General features: G+C 35.3%; 2 protein-coding genes across 6 annotated transcripts; both read left to right on the top strand.

Moving 5' to 3' along the window:
• Window positions 1–105: 105 nt before the first annotated feature.
• On the top strand, window positions 106–5,260 carry LOC121785446. Of its 5 annotated transcripts, XM_042183879.1 has the most exons (10): window positions 409–547; window positions 654–846; window positions 1,102–1,210; window positions 1,416–1,478; window positions 2,130–2,849; window positions 2,958–3,092; window positions 3,554–3,634; window positions 4,072–4,131; window positions 4,287–4,373; window positions 4,750–5,260. In XM_042183879.1, exons 3-10 carry the CDS (start codon window positions 1,166–1,168, stop codon window positions 5,020–5,022), a joined length of 1,464 nt encoding a protein of 487 aa, XP_042039813.1. In that variant the 5' UTR covers window positions 409–547; window positions 654–846; window positions 1,102–1,165; the 3' UTR covers window positions 5,023–5,260. The 5 variants fall into 5 exon arrangements, with proteins under 5 accessions (XP_042039808.1, XP_042039811.1, XP_042039813.1 ...); XM_042183877.1 differs by lacking the exon at window positions 1,102–1,210 and having other exon boundaries at window positions 407–547; window positions 659–846; XM_042183878.1 differs by having other exon boundaries at window positions 654–1,210.
• Window positions 5,261–14,498: 9,238 nt separating this feature from the next.
• LOC121785222 lies at window positions 14,499–17,451 on the top strand. The gene is made up of 5 exons (XM_042183606.1): window positions 14,499–15,052; window positions 15,558–15,624; window positions 16,067–16,115; window positions 16,825–16,869; window positions 17,147–17,451. Exons 1-5 carry the CDS (start codon window positions 14,768–14,770, stop codon window positions 17,211–17,213), a joined length of 513 nt encoding a protein of 170 aa, XP_042039540.1. The 5' UTR covers window positions 14,499–14,767; the 3' UTR covers window positions 17,214–17,451.
• The last annotated feature ends 984 nt before the right edge of the window (window positions 17,452–18,435 follow it).

Genomic DNA, 18,435 nt, shown 5'->3' with positions numbered 1-18,435 from the left:
TGCCTAGCTGACAAATTTGAAAAAATGATCTCATTGAAGAATCATATGCAATCGGTTTATATTGAATTAACATAAAATCTTTATTGTTTGTGAATGCTGTAATTTAAATCGAACGAAAAATGAGAATCAAATCTACTTATAACAAAATCGGTTAGACAAATAGGGGTCCGATTCAATTTCCATCGACACAAACAAAAACTAGAAGAATACGGCAAAAACAGCTCCTTATTTCCGCCCAAATCAAATGAGGAATCGACGGCAGGTGCCTACTAGCGACGACGAGGACGACGTACTGCCGCCTCGAAACTCGACTGTCGGTGTACGGAAGCGCAAGAAGTTTCACCTCCCCCCTGACGAGGAGGAGGATGATGATGGTCAAAAGAAGAAGAACAAGAGCGAGATGCCTGACCCCGACCTCGAGAGTGACACCGAGGAGCAGGAGGTGGAGGCGCAGCCGGTGGGGGAGCCGATCAGGTTCTCGGGAAAAGGGAGAGGGAGGCGAAGTCATTTCGACTCCTTCGAGTACGATGGTATTCAGTATCAGCTGGTCAGTTTGCTATTTCTTTTCTAGGGTTTTCAATTACTTTCTGTTTTTGGCTTTATTTTCTTGCTTTTGATAGAAAAGTAAGCTCGATTCCAATTCACTGGCTTAGGTTAGGTCGTGCCGAGATTTTAGAAACAGAGGTGCTACAACAATCATTGAGAATGATAACTGACAGATGGATTTTTATCACGCAATCACATTTGGTTATTTCAATTGTTGGTATGTGGGAGACCGACCAGTGCTGTAAATCTAGATGTGAAGCTGTGTACCATTTTTGGAGTTGCAACTCACACTCACCTGAGGTGACTCAAACTCCTAGCCTATTGGTTGGAGGAAAACATTTTACCAATTGAGCTGTGCTTTGTCACCGTGAAGTTAGTTGTGTACCATTATGCCATAGTTATTTTACTCATTTGTGATAATTATGTGATGACCTGTAAAATATGACTTGTATGACGTGCCATTTGTATCAACTATTAGCTTGTTTCTGTTTCCATTTGTGATTTTGAGAAATGAGGATACATCTCCCTTCGTTTCTCTTTAATTATGTCTCTCAGATGGCTAGTTTTCCTCCCATGTGCCGTCTTCTGTTCTTTGGTGGGAGTTGACGAGAATGGATACATGCATGCATGCTATATTCAAACTGTTGTAATCTTATTTCTGCAGGTAGGTGTAAACATGAGTGTGTAAATCCCTGGCCCATATAGGAAAATAGCATTTCATGATTGGTTGATGAGTTTTTGTAAATCTTTTGTATGCCACAATTCAACCCCCATTGGATGTTATAGTTGATACTTGCTGTAACACAAACTAAGCTTACTGATGTATTGGCTTAGACCTCACGCTTTTTATTTTTATATATTATCTTTAGGAGGATCCAGTGCTTTTGGTCCCTGAGAAAGGAAATCAGAAGCCTTATGTTGCCATTATAAAGGTAATCTCCTGTTCTCTCACACACACTCACATGCACACAGAGAGACACAACTTTGTATGACTATATGGTGTGTACTACTGTACTGTATAGGAATGCTAAGTACTTCATGATTTTTGACGAGTGTTGTATAATAATTTAGAGATATTTTCGCATTCATGTCCTTCAACCACCTAGTGATGAGTTCCAGGTTTTGGCACTGGGTGCAGTTTAGCAAGTTAATTAACTCATTATTGTTTGTGGGTTGTGATGATAGTCTTTTAGATTGAGTTATCATGTTAGAAGTTTAAAGATAAAAAGTTTGAGTCCCCATTTTAAGGTTCAAGTGACGGAATCTCTTTGAATTATTTTTCATTTGGCTGATATGTTCTCTACATCAGTGTTGCTTGATAGATAAATCATAATTCATAAAACCCACAACCCCTTGGGAGTATTCAGCACTTGGAAGAACGAGTAGACAAAGGAATAAATATCAACATCATTCTGATCATATTGGCTTCTTTGACTTTATTGCTGCTTATGCTTAAATTGATTTACTTCAGTTTGTTTCAAAAAAATTGATTTTCCTACATGAGGTCTTTAGAAGTATCATTTTTATGTTGTTTGCGCTGTCCTTTTATGCCAGGTGTATTAAGTCCTTGATTTGGTTTACAGGATATTACTCAAAAACAGGATGGGAGGAGCATGATGGTTACCGGGCAGTGGTTCTATAGACCAGAGGAGGCCGAAAAAAAAACTGGGGGGAATTGGCAATCACAAGACACTAGGGAACTGTTCTATAGTTTCCACAGAGATGAAGTGCCTGCAGAATCTGTCATGCACAAATGTGTTGTGCACTTTATACCTCGAAATAAGCGAATTCCTGACCGCAAAGAACACCCTGGTTTTATTGTGCAAAAGGTATATGACACTGAGCAGAGGAGGCTCTTTAAGTTAACTGATAAAGACTATGAAGATAACAAGCAACACGAGATTGATCTCCTTGTTCAGAAGACTTATGCACGACTTGGAGAAATACCTGACATTGAGCCTGAGGATGCTAATATGGATCAAGAAGACCAAACTAAGAATAGGCGACTTTTAAGGAAGAAGAATGTTTCACCTTTGGATGTTTCCAGGGAAGATGAAGGAAACAAATCTTTTTCTCTCAAAGCAGAAACTCCTGGAACTGCTCCTGCTGGTGCAACAGAATATTACTCCATTCTGTCAAAACTTAAGATGTTGACTGGGGAAACACAGCGTGATAAGTGGCTGGAAAAGCTTCTTCAGTCAATTCAGTTCATGTGCACTCCAGCAGACGGTAAGCAGAACAATGAGGAACAAGGTGGGATCAAGAATGGTGGCCCAGATCAGAGCAATGAAGTCCCGAATAAGGTTATAAAATTGTCTGAAATGCCAAAGTTACATACTACTAGAATGCTCTTCTGTTATATCTTATGGTCCTGACTAATTGATATTTTGTCTTCTCTATATGCTCTGTAGGGTGATGTATCATTTGACTGGCCTGATGCTGCTGTTGCGTCTGTGGCTGCTCTTGAGAAAGCGGCACATGAAGCACTCTCTGCAGATTTCCAGAAGTATAACCAAAAGATGCGTCAATTAGCATTCAATCTTAAGGTCCCTTGCTGGTTTCCGTTGTGCATTTTCAGATAGCTCAACATACTAACCTTTTGAGTATCTGATGATAACTTTTTGCTCAAAACTTTGGAAAAGAACTACAATTTTTTTAAAATATTAATATAAGTATTGTGGTTTCTTCACTTTTTCAAGAACAACTTCAAGATCCTAACGTCTTTAATTTATTTCATTTGAAACATTATTTTAAAGGGGCCAGGATCTGTTTGCCTTTCTGAACATATTGAAGAGGTTATAAATCACTTCTAAAATGCTGGGAGGGGAGGAGGGGCACTTGAATAGTATTATAAGCCGTCAGATGTCTTATCAGGCTGGAAAATAGTCTACAAACTTATCAAGCACCCTCCTGATATATATTCCATTTTCATCTTATATTTCATTATACATGCAAATCTTCATATTGTCTTCTGTTTATTCTTTAAAATTGTTGATTGAATGTACAGCATGTTGTACTGGCACGGCGTCTTCTGAGCAAGGAGCTGGAACCTGCACAAATACTTAATATGTCACCTAATGAGTTGAAGGTTCTTGCTTGTTCCCTCTGTGTAATTTTTCAATATTTTTGTTCCTTGTATTCTGTCTTGGGCTTCCTTTCGTATTTGATTGGACTTGTGGTCCATATCCTGTGTATGCGAGAATATCAACAACTATTGGTGTTTTTATTACTCTTCTGCAAATGACTGACAATTTTCCGACCAGACTATTTTTTCTGGATTTTGTACTGCTATCATTTGTTAATTGTGTAGATTCTATGAACACTTGCATTCAGGGAGCACTTTGCTGCATCGTCTTCCTTATGAACCATCCTCAATACCCCCTCCCCTGTCTCCCAAAGAAATAGGAAAGAGAAACTATTTGAGCATCATGCAAACATATATCAAGATATAGCAAGATATAGCATCTCTTTTATTTAATGAAGCCAAAATTTAGTCTTCAATGCACATACTTTGACTTTCCTCAGGAGGGTTTAACAGCAGAAGAAATTGCTAGGAGAGAACCAGAGGAGACGGGGCGCATGCAGGTTCCTACTCTTATATATTTGACTGCTGATTAAACATCATTCTTGCTAAACATGCAAAGATCAGTTTTTTGATCAACTTTATGGATTCATCTTTTTCATTATTTTTCCTGATGACTTTTACGCTGATTTGATTGTTGTTTGTTTTTTGTGATCAGATGACGGATGCTCGTTGTAGAAGATGCTCGGCAAAGCAAGTGGGTTTGACTGATATTATTCAGACTGGGCATGGTGACCGCTATCAGGTTTTTTTGCTTAGCTTCTATTAGTTTATATTTTGTGGATATCGATATGCTATTGTAGTAGAAATTACATTGATATAGACTGAAACTCAAGTGTTTTAGTATATGGATTTAGAAAAGTAGATGATTGAGATGTGATTCATAGTTCACAATTCCGCACATGTTAAATTTTATAGGCTGATATTGGTTTTGTCTAATGGTAACATGAAATCTTGGTAATAGCTTGTGATCCAGCAATTGTTGTTTCCAAACCAATATCCCAAGAACCTGTGGATGGATAACATTCCTTTCAATTAACCCTGAAAATATTACAATAAAAAATGTAAAAAGGGAAGAAGAGGAATAATTGTTTCCCCATTTGTTCATTTTGTGTCCTCAGTTGGAATGCGTTTCTTGCGGTAACACTTGGTATGCTTCGAGAGACGATGCTGCTACATTGACCATAGAAGGGCCTAACTCGGGCAAGGCTGTTGTTGGTACTGCACCATTGGCTACTGCCAAGTTTGAAGATGTCGAGAAGGCTTTGGTTAGCCCGCATGCAGCTGAGGAAGGGATGGGCGATGTGCTGAAGAAAACCACGGAAGCATTTGTTCCAGTGTTGGAAACTCAGCGATCGTTCAAGGAAAGTCCTGCAACCAACAAGGCCAAGTAAAATGCATGTTGTACATCCTCTAGTTGCTAGTATTTTGGCCGAATTTGTTTTTTTGTATAAGGTCTAGTTGCGCGCGCGTATATACATTGATATATCCATAACATAGGGATGTATTACCTATTAACTGCTAATGATTTTGTATCTAGATGAAGAAAATGATAGAGAAGACTGTAAGGTGACACTTTAACCGGATTTTTACACTTTCATATGCTAATCATAATTGAGAGTTGAGACCCTATGGAATGGAAATTTGTCGTTCCATTTTGCAAGATGTGTTAACTTTCCTGTTTCCATTATTCCATATGCAATGGGAATTCTAAAAGAAAATTAAATTGAGAATATAGGAGTGAAAAATGGACAGGAATCTATAGGCATCATAAATATGGCTAAGAGGAATATTCTAAGATTTTTTATTTGTCTTATAGAATCAAGAGACGGTGGACTTACCTAGTTCAGTTCAGTTCAGTTGGATCTATCTCACAAGCCAAGTGTATCTCCATGCCAAATGGTCTTTATTTGGTCTTTCCATTTGTAGACCAATTGATACTAAAAATTAGTTATGGTCTTTGAAGCTTCAAACAAGAAGAATGATGCTTTTAAAATGGAGTATTATTATAATCAATTTTGAGTATAGTCATATGCGACAACAACATCATATGTTCTTATGAAGATTTCGTCCTATAGTAACATGGATAATATGAAAATTTACCAATGTTGTTTCAATTGCTTAAAATTGATGTATTATACGATCAATTATGCGAAGAATGTAGGATTAAAAAAAATTGGCTTCCTATTTTATTAGCAATGCTCTAATACTTGTTTTTCTCATTTCTCTTTTATTTTACTAAATTATCAAAATATGACAATACTGTTCACTTTATTAATGAGCAATAAAACTCTTTATGGAGTAGTTATATTTTTTGGGTATATTGTATAGTCAAATCTCATATGTGGCGACAAAACAGGTAGGAGTATTTCGAAAAGGAGAAGAGGTAGTACAATTTTGGAGCTCAATAATACAACTTCCCTTGAACAATGGCTAGAATTAGCATATGAGGAGCAGCAGCCACAACAAAAAAGAGAAAAGAAAAACTCTATACAAATCGTGGACGGTTTCAGCACAAACTCAATTCCACTTCAAATGAAGAGAGGCGCAGGGTGGATTTTGGCTTTGGCGCTGCAAATCGTAGCAGCCTTACAATCAGATGCCTCCACCACATGTTTTTCGACGCTCAACTTCTTCAATTGCTCCTTTTTCTTCAGTAACCTCTCCTTCTGCCGCTTCTGCTGCACGTGCAACGCCGCGTAGCTCGCCCCCATGGAATACATTATCGCAGAAAAATCTCTATCTTGCTGTGTAAGTGAGTGCGTTGATTAGAGGTGAAAATGGGGGAATTTAAAGGGAGGAAGGGTGAAAGGAGGCGCCCATTGATAGGGAAATTGTGATAGTGGGCGTCTATTCTGGTGATGGGAAAAGGCGGTTTAGATTAGAACACAGATAAGATTGAAATGGGGGTTTTAATCGTAGCCGCACGATTTCGGCCAACCTCTCATCGATCGATCTCCCTAATTTACGCGCATTTGACGCTTAGATTTACATTCAATCAATGTTCAAATTATTGGAGACAATTCTATATGGCATGTCCTTTTTTTTGTACTTCTATATTTTTTTGTTTTTTATATTCTGTTCATATTCAAATTAATAAAGGCAATTTGCCTCTAAATTTTGTCGAATACTAGCTTTTACAATAACTTAAAAGATTGATCTGTTCTGATTTTATAATTAAATAATTGATTTCACCGATAGCATACTTTGATGACTTATTTACGTGCCATAATTGGAAGTTAGTTAAAAGCTTGCCATGTTTAGACATTGAAATACGGTCGTATTATATTGAATTAAAGAGTTTTGTTTATTAAATTATAATTATATTATTCTATGTTATCCCCAAAATCGTACTCCCTCTGTCCCACAATAGGAGTCACGTACGATGTGGGTACAAAGTTTAAAATTGTGGGTGGGAAAAGTTAGTGTGACATGATGCCCATTTTTTATATTAGTTTCATAATAAAATATGAGTGACGTGAGTTAGTAGAATGAGTGGAACCTATTTACTATTATGGTAAAAGTAAAATGTGACTCTTATTATGGAACAGATTAAAATAATAAAATGTGACTTTTATGGTAAGACAATTGGAGCAGTGATTTGTAATTTGATTGGGCTATTCTAATTTTTTGAATTTAAAAGGACTTGTGCTACCTATTTCATTTTGAGTTTTGGCCCTTAAACTTTTTTAAAAAATCAGTTCAATTATTAAACTTCTGGGCTTGAATTGGGCCAAATCGGCCTCTAATTGCTACTTCAAAATTAAAATAACTAAACACAATTTGGAGGGTTTATAACTCTTTAATGGTCATTCAAAAAGGTGGGTTTGTTACTGATATTGGAGTTTGTTCCAGTTTAACTGCAGAAATTTGGCGTATGTATTATGGGTTATAAGTTGTTAAAACTTTGGGATTTCGGAAGTTGGAGGTAGAGAGTGATAGTTTCGTAGGAGTTTCTACGATTATGGGGCTCCTCGATGTATCCATCTGTTGTCGGGCAATTGTGCACAAGGTACAAGAGTTATTGAAGGATTTTGATTCAGTGGTGGTACAAGATGTGCACAGAGAAGAGAATTTTGCTATTGACTTTATGTCACATTATGCTTATAGGATTCATAGAGGAATACATGTATTGGAAACAGTCCCTATGGAGCTTCGTAGTTGGCTGTTGCATGATAAAATAGACATTTTTTATATTCGGTAGTTTTGTTTATTTTCAGGCTCTGCCTTAGTTACCAAAAAAAATAATTCTTTTTCACTATTTGATGCCTACACAAAAACTAATTAACTCTAAATTATTTATTCAGATTGACATCATAAAATCAGAAGTGATTTAATATTTAAATCGTAAATTTATTGCAGTTCACTATTACATAAGACTACTATAGGTGAAACTGGTGATAATATAAAAGACAAAATATACTAGTAAAATTACAATATAAAAGTTATAAACATATATGGAGTAATTATGTGTTGAATAGTTGAATAAATAGTAAAAATATGAATTTACAGGGAGACTTGCAATTAGTAAAATCAATAAAATTACAAAAGCACATAGCCTTTTCAACGCCGCCGCCACTCACAATGGCCACCGTCTACCTGAAGCTGACCACCATCACCGCCGCCGCCAACATTTCCCCATCCAAATTAAGATTCAATCCATCCACCTCCGCACTCCCCATATCCAAATCCAAATCCACCGAGCCCCTCCCCCTCTTCTCCTCCGTCAAATCCTTCGCCCCCGCCACCGTTGCCAATCTAGGCCCGGCTTCGACTTCCTCAGCTGCGCCGTCAACGGAAACGTATCATTTTATCAACTCAACGTATTATTTTTATAAGGTTACTGTTATTTTATCCGCTTAGATTATCATTTTATCAGGTAAAAGTATCATTTTATTAAACAAAAATGTCATTTTATATACCAAAAATACCTATCATTCTATGGGCTGAAAGTATCATTCTACCCGGCAAAACTATCATTCTATCAGCTGAAAGTATCATTCTATCCGGCAAAACTATCATTTTATGCAGTAAACCTAACATTTATAAGCTAAAAGTATCATTTTATCAACTCAGAGTATCATTCTATACGGAAAAACTATCATTTTTATAAGGTTTCTGTAATTTTATCCGCTTAGATTATCATTTTATCAGGTAAAAGTATCATTTTATTAAACAAAAATGTCATTTTATACACCAAAAATACTTATCATTCTATCGGCTGAAAGTATCATTCTACCCGGCAAAACTATCATTCTATCGGCTGAAAGTATCATTCTATCCGGCAAAACTATCATTTTATGCAGTAAACCTAACATTTATAAGCTAAAAGTATCATTTTATCAACTCAGAGTATTCTATCCGGAAAAATATCATTTTTATAAGGTTACTGTCATTTTATCCGCTTAGATTATCATTTTATCATGTAAAAGTATCATTTTATTAAACAAAAATGTCATTTTATACACCAAAAATACCTATCATTCTATCGGCTGAAAGTATCATTCTACCCGGCAAAACTATCATTCTATCGGTTGAAAGTATCATTCTATCCAGTAAAACTATCATTTTATGCAGTAAACCTAACATTTATAAGCTAAAAGTATCATTTTATCAACTCAGAGTATCATTCTATCTGGAAAAATATCATTTTTATAAGGTTTCTGTAATTTTATCCGCTTAGATTATCATTTTATCAGGTAAAAGTATCATTTTATTAAACAAAAATGTCATTTTATACACCAAAAATACCTATCATTCTATCGGCTGAAAGTATCATTCTACCCGGCAAAACTATCATTCTATCGGCTGAAAGTATCATTCTATCCAGCAAAACTATCATTTTATGCAGTAAACCTAACATTTATAAGCTAAAAGTATCATTTTATCAGCTCAGAGTATCATTCTATCCGGCAAAACTATCATTCTATGCAATAAACCTATCATTTTATCATTTTATCAGTCAGTCAAAAGTATCATTTTATCAACTCAGAGTATCATTCTATCCGGCAAAACTATCATTCTATGCAATAAACCTATCATTTTATCAGTCAGTCAAAAGTATCATTTTATCAACTCAGAGAATCATTCTAACCGGCAAAACTATCATTCTATGCAATAAACCTATCATTTTATCATTTTACGTGATATTTGGCGAAATTCAGAAATTAAATGAGGGAAATGACAGTTTTACCCCCGCACTTTTTTTATGAAGTAAATCTAAGTTTGAATCTCAAAACTATCATTCTATGCAATAAACCTATCATTTTATCATTTTATCATTTTACGTGATATTTGGCAAAATTCAGAAATTAAATGAGAGAAATGACAGTTTTACCCCGCGTTTTTTTTATGAAGTAAATCTAAGTTTGAATCTCAACCGCATGATTAGAAATATGTGTGGTCCAGATTTGGTTATAGGGTTATTACGATATTTAGGGGTTATCATATGATCACGACTCTATATATATATATATAGAGGTGTGATCAATGTCGAACCAATCTCAAAGACCGAACTAGAGACCAAATCTCATCCACCCATTAATCACATCTAATGATTATTAATTAAATTGAGAAAAGGGTAGTTTTGGAACAAAAAATAATGCAGTTACGTGTATACACCTCTTCTTCCCTTCCCAAATCCAATCCAATTTTCTCTCTCTACAATTCTCTCTCACCTGTCCTCGGCACCAACTACCTCCATCGTGCTGTATCCCCGCCCCACTATATCGGAGTTGAGGAAGAAGCGCCACTCTGCGGAGTGGATCTCCGATCTGGTGGAGATGGAGAAGCTCTCCCATTACATGTGCAGCGAGGCATACACAACATTGTGAAACAAGATAATGGCGGAGCAAAACAGATTCATGGAACAGATTCGCTGCAATTTCCCGTTGGCGGCGGTGAGCGGGTTTGGGGAATTCAACATCGCGCATTTATGGGGCGTGAAGATGAGGATGTCGGCGTATTGGGAGGTGGTTACGGGGAGGATGGTGGATAACATGGTGCTGCACTTGTTGTTCAACATAGGGAAGGTGGTGAATAAGTAGATGCAAAAGGAGATAATTGTTTAGTTGTGATGCAGATTACTGGCAAGCATGCAGTGCAAAATAAAAATACTACTTGGGAGAATTATTCAAAAAAGAAATGCATATATTGCTTGATTCGGGGTAGAGAAGCTTCGAGAACAATTTATCGTCGTCCGGTTTGATTTTGAAGGATTTCTGGTGGAAATTGTCGCTGTAGATTGAAGGAATTTTGGGGAGCGGAGAAGAACAGTTGGAGAACTGTGTTGTATGTATAGTTTGAGAATAATTAATATTGTAATGAACTAAATAACGCACTTGATGAAGTTATAACCTCAAATAATGAAGTGATATGAACATAATTGTATTATATGCATAGTTTTTGAAGAATTATAATTTTAATGAACTAAATAACGCACTTGATGGAGTAATAACATCAAGTAATGAAGTAATATGAATTGAACCGTGTTGTATGCATAGTTTGCGAAAAATTATATTTGTAATGAACTAAATAACGTACTTGATGAAGTTATAACCACATGTAATGAAGTAGTTAACCACTGAAATGAAGTATCAAAACTACTGGAATGAAGTAACAAATTACAAACAAATAAATGTATCATTATATTGTCAGAAAATAAATAAATAAAGTAATAAATTACAAACTAATAGATGAAGTGATGGAACTATCTGAATTAAGTAATAGCTTGGTTAAATGAATTAATATATAATGAATGAATAATATTAGAAATGAAAAGAACCAAATGACTATTATATTGACGTATAACATATTGTACTAATAAATTGAAAAATACCAATGCAGAATTTATTTCCAGTAGGTATTACTTCATTTTAGTAGGTGTTTACTTCATTCCAATAGGTTTATTACTTCAATCCAGTACGTAATAAATTGAAAATGAATATATTTTTACTTCATTCTAGTACGTTTATACTTCATTCAAGTAAGTGTATTACTTCAGTCCATCTCTTACGTAATAAATTGGAAATGAACATATTTTTACTTTATTCCAGTAGGTTTATTACTTCATTCAAATGTGTCATTACTTAATTCAAATAGAATTTTAGTTCATTCCAATAGGTTTTCACATGATTCAACACATGTTTCTTTCAAATTCATTGAACAAGGTTTTTTACTTTATTCTCAGTAAATAATAGTACAATTTATTCCAGTAGGTTTATTACTTCATTCCAAAAAGTTAATACTTCATTATACTAGGTTTTTACTTCATCCAGTAGGATTCCAAATTCTTCTACAAATACTTCATTTCTGCAGTGTACAAGGAAGAGCCTTCAGCTTCAGAAAACCAAAACTCTGCCCCAATAATTGAACAAATGGATTGAGGAAGAGTGATCACTACTTCATTCATATGTGCATTTACTTCATTAAATAAGTATACCACTTCATCACAATAGGATTTTACTTCATTGAACTTCAATTGAGTTATTACTTCAGTCTTTTACCTTGTTAAATGAGGTTATAATTTCATCAACATTGACATACATCATAATAAAGAAGAAATACTTCATTTTAAAAACACTTCCACATTCTATTCGCTTTAAATTTTGTAAAAAAAGTTAAACAAATTCAAATTCAAAGTGGAATGAAGTAATAACAAGTAATTAACTATTGGAATGAAGTAATAAAACTATTCGATGAAGTAATAAACTATAAATGTAATTTGACAAAAACACCATCGGTTGAAGTAATTTGGCTACCTAATGAATGCGAAAATTTTCACTATATCATCTCATCTCATCCATTAAAAATTAGATCTAAGGGCCCTAATTTGGTTTCTAGTTCGGTCTTTAAGACTAGATTTGTGAATAATGGGACTATATATATATATATATATATATAGAGTCCCATTATTCACAAATCCACTCTTAAAGACCGAACCACCGAACCATACCAAATTAGGGTTTTTTATCTAGTTTTTTATGAATGAGAGGCACAAATTTATAATTTATTTTCACCTTCATCACGATATTTTAATTCATCCGAAGGTAAATAAGTCATACAAACATGTTACAAAGATTTAAATTCATTCCAGTAGGTTTTTACTTCATTCCAGTAGGTTTTTACTTCATTCCAGTAGGATTATTACTTCATTCCAGTACGTAAATGCGGTTTCGCCGTTGCGTGTCGTTCTTTCTCTCTACAATATCTATCACCACCGCCACAACACTGATATGATGTAATAAACACATGGAATGATGCAATAAATTATTGGAATGAAGTATGTGAAGTCCTACTGGAATGAAGTAAAAACCTTATCCAATGAAGTAATAACGTTTCTGAATGAAGTAATAAACGCACTTGAATAAATTGCATTTTTTAATGTAAATAAAGTAAAAACTCAGGTCAATGAATTCAAATGAAACATATGTTGAATCATTTCAAAACCTACTGGAAGAAAGTAAAAACATGTTGTAGTTTCAAGGTATTACGTACGGAATGAAGTAATAAATCTATACAATGAAGTAAATGGGCTTGTAATGAAGACCGAAAAATTTACACAGCAGCACATCTCATCAAAAAAACTAGATCTAATGGCCCAGATTTGGTCTCTAGTTCGGTCTTTAAAATTGGTTCGACATTGATCACAACCATATATATATATATATATATATATATATATATATATATATATATGCATTTAGGACTATACGAGAATTAAGAAAAAATTGGTAAAATAAGAGGGAGGAGGAGAATGATATAGTAAAGTAAGAGAGAGAAGAAGAATGATAGTTAAAATGATGTTACTGGATAGTGGGACCTATATTATTAAATTAATATAACTTTCCAAAAATGGAATGCATATATTTTGGTGGGACGGACGAAAATGGAAAATGCACATATTTTTATGGGACTGAAGAAGTATTTCATATTTTTAGTTGGTAAAACAAGTAATGCGAAAAATGCGATAATTTGGAATCGTATTCCCGCCTTAGAGCATCTCCAACCATTCCACCAAACTCAAACTCATTTTAGTGTAAATGTTACACTAAATATTGATTTTGCTCCAACCATTTACACTAAACTCAAACCCAAAAGAATATTCCTCACCCACTAACTTTTTATACTTTCAATCATACATATATATTTTATCTAAATTACACACTAACCCCATAACACTTTGTTAATATCTTAAATTAAATTAAATAATACTCCATAAGATAAGATTTATTAATTAATACTACCTCCGTCACACACTACTCGCACCTTTCTTTTTGGGCACGGAGATTAAGGAATGAGTGATAGACAAAGTCAACAATTACGGCTGTAGGTATAAATTGTTACTAAAAATGGAAAGAGTGCAAATAACTTGGGACGCCCAGAAAGGAAATAAGTGCAAGTAGTGCGGGACGGAGGGAGTATAACTAAATATGAAATCTATTATTTATTAAATAATAAATTATAAAATTATAAAATCTTATGGAGTAATAAATACTCCATAAGATAAGAATATTCCTTCATAGTTGAGTCATTTTTCCATTTCGAGGAGTTCCTTCATAGTTGAATCATTTCTATATATGGTAGTAACATTTTCCTCTCTCTTACTTTCCTCTCTCTTACTTTATTATCTGTACTTTATTCACTTTATACTTTATTCTCTCTACCTTTTCATTTCACTTACTTTTTTATCTATTTATTAACATTCATTTTTTTTAAATTTCGTGGTGAAAAATTTCACATCAGCTATGAAGGGAATAGTTAAGCTAGAAAAATGGGAGTAGTACTTTAATTATGAAATTAAAATGAAATGTTGAAAAAAAATCCTCGAAATCAAGGGCATAGTTAAGATAGAAAAATGGGAGTAGTACTTTAATTATGAAATTAAAATGAAATGTTGAAAAAAAATCCTCGAAATCCATCTTCCCCAGTCTTTTGTAAATCCAAATCCCTAAATCCGTCCCTTGTCCGAATACCCCAACGCAATCCGAGTTATCTGTTGATTCGCCGTTGGTTGGCTGCATCGCTTCTTCAACAACTGCTGAATGCTGATGAGTAATGATGCTATTCCAGTTTATCCAATTCCGTGAAAGCATTTGAGCTCAGTTTAAAAGCGCCACTTTCTACGCTCAAGCCTCATCAATGGAGAACGAGGAAACGATTATTGGCGACTCAGAGGTCAAAGCTTCAAATGCGGTGGCCAGTCACACTTTTCCTTGCCATGTCGACAGCGGCGGAGGCCAGGAAGATGCGCAAGGCGATGCGTTGACTGAGCCGGAGCCGGAGCCGGAGCCGGAGCCGGAGCCGGAGCCGCACGGTCGGAGGAAGGAGATTCTGAAAGCGCTGGAGGCAGTGGAGAGGGATTCGGCTGCCATAGCCGAGAGCTTCTCCTCTCTCTTCAGCTCTCTCCGCCAATCACTCTCACAGGTTTCTGCTTTCTGTAATTAGACATTCGATTCGTTCCTAATCGCAAAGCAATTTGGTGACTTCAAAAATCTCTATATAGTTTTGATTTGCTGGCTGCGTGGTGATTTCACATTTCATTTTTGTGTTATGCATTTTTGTGTTTAACTTTGCTCAATTGACGTGTGGAAGTATTCATTAGGGTTCTTGCTTGATTTCAATATCAACAACACATGATCGTATGACAAGCGAGAGAGGCTATTTTGTATTGAAGTGAAGGTCATTGATCAATGCTATTTAAAGATGTGCAGTTTTTTCGTGTTCTTGACACTATTTGCTCTACGCCTCATAATGCTGAAATACATGTTAGTTTTAGTTTATATGCTTCGCTGTTCAAGAAAGGCGTCACAAAAATAATAAAAGTTGGTTAAATTAATTAGCCTATATGGACTTGATTTAGCTTGCAGTTTCTCCTGTCTTGTTCTAATATCTGGTGCAACTATTCTAATCAGGAGATTGTAATTTTTAGGCTACTGGCTCTACGGTTGAACACATGAACTGCTTCAGTGATGCAGCTGGACGCCTTCAAGAATGTGGTAAATTAAAGCTTCACATTAGTTAATTAGGAAAGCAAGCCTTGTCATAGTTGTCCAAGTTATGTAACTTATGTTATTATCCTAAATTTGTCCTCTTGTCTCTTCATTTGTTACCCTCAGTGTGAGGGGTACCTTTTTTTTGAAAAAAATTCATACTATTTCCTCTGCTAGCTTTTCTTATGTTCTTCTCGAGGCATTGGTTCTATTGTGGGGCGTTTATTTTGGGTGGTAGATTAGATTGACAATAAGTATCATATGATTGAGTATTAGTACTCTATATATTTATGCATCATTCAAAGTAAACACTCCGTTAAGCTCTTACTTAGGTTATCTCTGAGGCGTAAGGGTTCAGGATTTATGTCTTCTATGTTTTTCTAACATCAATAACTCGTGAGCTCTATATGGATCTTAAAATTGCCTTTTTTTGGCTGTTGTACTGCAGTGCTTGATGCATCAACAAAGGGAAATCGATACATAAACTCTTGTCTGAGGTTTGGTTCTTGTTACATACATATTTATAGTTCGAGTAGATGACTCTTTTCAAGGATTATATCTGCACAATCGTGTACACTCGTTCGTGACGATTGAAGTTGGGTCTGATTTTAAACCACTAATCTAATATCTCTAAAGTCTAAACATCTCGACAAGGACGTACTTGAGAAACTGTCTACTTGTGATTTGGTAAACCCCTTCAAAACTTTCATTCACCAAAGTACAACCTACCCCAGAAAAATTAACGTACTGGGAAGTGGGACTAGTTCATTCTTGTTACTTCATCTTATAAGTTGAACTTATAGCTGAAGTCAAACTTATGAATGATAACAAATCACACCTTGTTTAGATTTTAATTATATGAAAAAACATCTTCCATTTTGAGTTCTGTTATTCCCAGAGTTGTTGAAAGATCTTACGCCTTTCAATTTTGAGTTTAGGAAGGAAAACAATTCTGTGTTTTTCTGATCCAAACTGGTTAAAACACACTTTATGATCGGCTCCAGTTTACATCATTAATTCATACATTAAGAATATAGTGTTTCCTAAGCAAACCTTCTAGAATGACGAATTGTGGACCTGGCAGACCCTCTGGTATTTGTTGAAATTCTAAGTCTTAAGCAGTCTGAGTATATCAGAGTAGTTATATACCACACGCTTTTCTTTGTTTTCTTTTCTGATTATATTTTTTGTTATTACTTATTTCAGATTAAATGAAGAGATGAAAGACATGGATGCTCTCGCAACAAAATTGTATCCTTTGTTTTTCATTCTCTTCTTTTGTCTAAACTCCCTCATATAGGAATTTGTGTTGCAAATACTTATAAATCATTACAACCTGTCATATCACTGCATATGTTGACACTAAAGTAGGATCAGATCTAAATTTCCCCTGTCACAGATGGCCGAGTGCTAGTTCTTAGCCGTCTCCCATGATACTCTCCTCTTATACTTTCTTCATGTGCGTATAATATTATAGATTGTGATTTGGTGGAATGTACTCGTTTGCTTCCTTAAGTCTATGTATCAGAAAAATTCTCAGGAGACATGTTGATGCACTGGACTCTGTGGTGAATCGAGTTGTTCGTTCACCTTGATTATTCGACATTGACCAAAAACAACTTCCTTCCTCTTATGGTCGTAATGAATTTTGTTGATGCACTGGACTCTGTACTGATTTATGTTGTTTCTATCCAGTTACAGAAGTTGAGATGGCGAAAATTTCCTAGCTAAAAGGCTTCCCTCATATTTTTGGATGTTCTACTCTGTGTGCAGATACTATATTATACAGTACATCTTTCTAATGTTCAACTCCCAAATTTTATTTTATGTTAATTGATTGTATTTTTTTTCCTCGAGACTGAGATCTACAAGAGAGGTGATATATATGCTATATTGTGAGAGAATTGTCGACGTTACAAAAAAAAAAGAGAGCATATTATGATAAATTTAGAATTTACCCCTCTCAATCTCATCATAACGTCGACCATTCATCCAAAAAAAATAATTTCTTTTATTAAAATACTACTCCCTCCGTCCCGGATAATTTGTTCCATTTTTCCATTTCGGTCCGTCCTACATAATTTGTCCTATTTCACTTTTACAATTTTTGGTAGTAGACCCCATATTCCACTAATTCATTCCTACTCACATTTTACTATAAAACTAATACTATAAAAATAGAACTCACATTCCACTAACTTTTTCAACTCACTTTTTATTACATTTTTTAAAATCCATGCCTGGTCAAAGTGAGACGAATTATCCGGGACGGAGGGAGTAATTATAGATGCTCCACCTAGAGTGGGTGTGGGAATATATAGTAAATGTATGGTCAACTAAAGCAAAAGTTCCTTGATTAAGAAAACAGAGAAAAGTGAGGCTGCATGTCCTTTGATTGGCGGGGAAAAAGCATATAGACAAAACCACTCTGTTTATGGTTCCTACTTCCTACTAATGTTAAAGTTAAGTGGAGTAGTACATAATTCAATTTAATAAAATAAGTAGGAGTATAATTTTGTATGCACTTCTAAGTTCTATCAGAACTCACAACACACTCTGTTTATGGTTCCTACTAATGTTAAAGTTAAGTGGAGTAGTACATAAGGGCACCCACAATGGGGCGCCCGATGGCATGCCCGATGTCCTCGGGCACGGACGATGGCACCATTGTGGGTGCCTACCATCGGGCGCGGCCGAAGCACACGCCGGATAGATCGTCCGCGGCGTATAGCGCGGACGATGGCCTATCGTCCGCTCCACTGTGGGATCGGCGGACGATGGTCGAGGACGATGCCACGCATTTTTGATTTTCCTATT

The sequence above is a fragment of the Salvia splendens genome, chromosome 21 (genome assembly GCF_004379255.2).
Source record: "Salvia splendens isolate huo1 chromosome 21, SspV2, whole genome shotgun sequence".
Taxonomy (NCBI): Eukaryota; Viridiplantae; Streptophyta; class Magnoliopsida; order Lamiales; family Lamiaceae; genus Salvia; species Salvia splendens.
The sequence above is the reverse complement of the archived record's forward strand: the minus strand, read 5'-3'. Positions and strand labels throughout refer to the sequence as shown.

What these genes read in the sequence shown, in the direction of transcription:
- LOC121785446 (XM_042183874.1), top strand. Translation starts at nt 245, where the DNA reads ATGAGGAATCGACGGCAGGTGCCTACTAGCGACGACGAGGACGACGTA. An exon ending in GCAATGAAGTCCCGAATAAG is followed by an intron (nt 2,850 to 2,957) that starts GTTATAAAATTG and finishes TATGCTCTGTAG; the next exon opens with GGTGATGTATCATTTGACTG. An exon ending in AGGAGACGGGGCGCATGCAG is followed by an intron (nt 4,132 to 4,286) that starts GTTCCTACTCTT and finishes TTTTGTGATCAG; the next exon opens with ATGACGGATGCTCGTTGTAG.
- LOC121785222 (XM_042183606.1), top strand. Translation starts at nt 14,768, where the DNA reads ATGGAGAACGAGGAAACGATTATTGGCGACTCAGAGGTCAAAGCTTCA. An exon ending in TGGACGCCTTCAAGAATGTG is followed by an intron (nt 15,625 to 16,066) that starts GTAAATTAAAGC and finishes GTTGTACTGCAG; the next exon opens with TGCTTGATGCATCAACAAAG. An exon ending in TACATAAACTCTTGTCTGAG is followed by an intron (nt 16,116 to 16,824) that starts GTTTGGTTCTTG and finishes TACTTATTTCAG; the next exon opens with ATTAAATGAAGAGATGAAAG.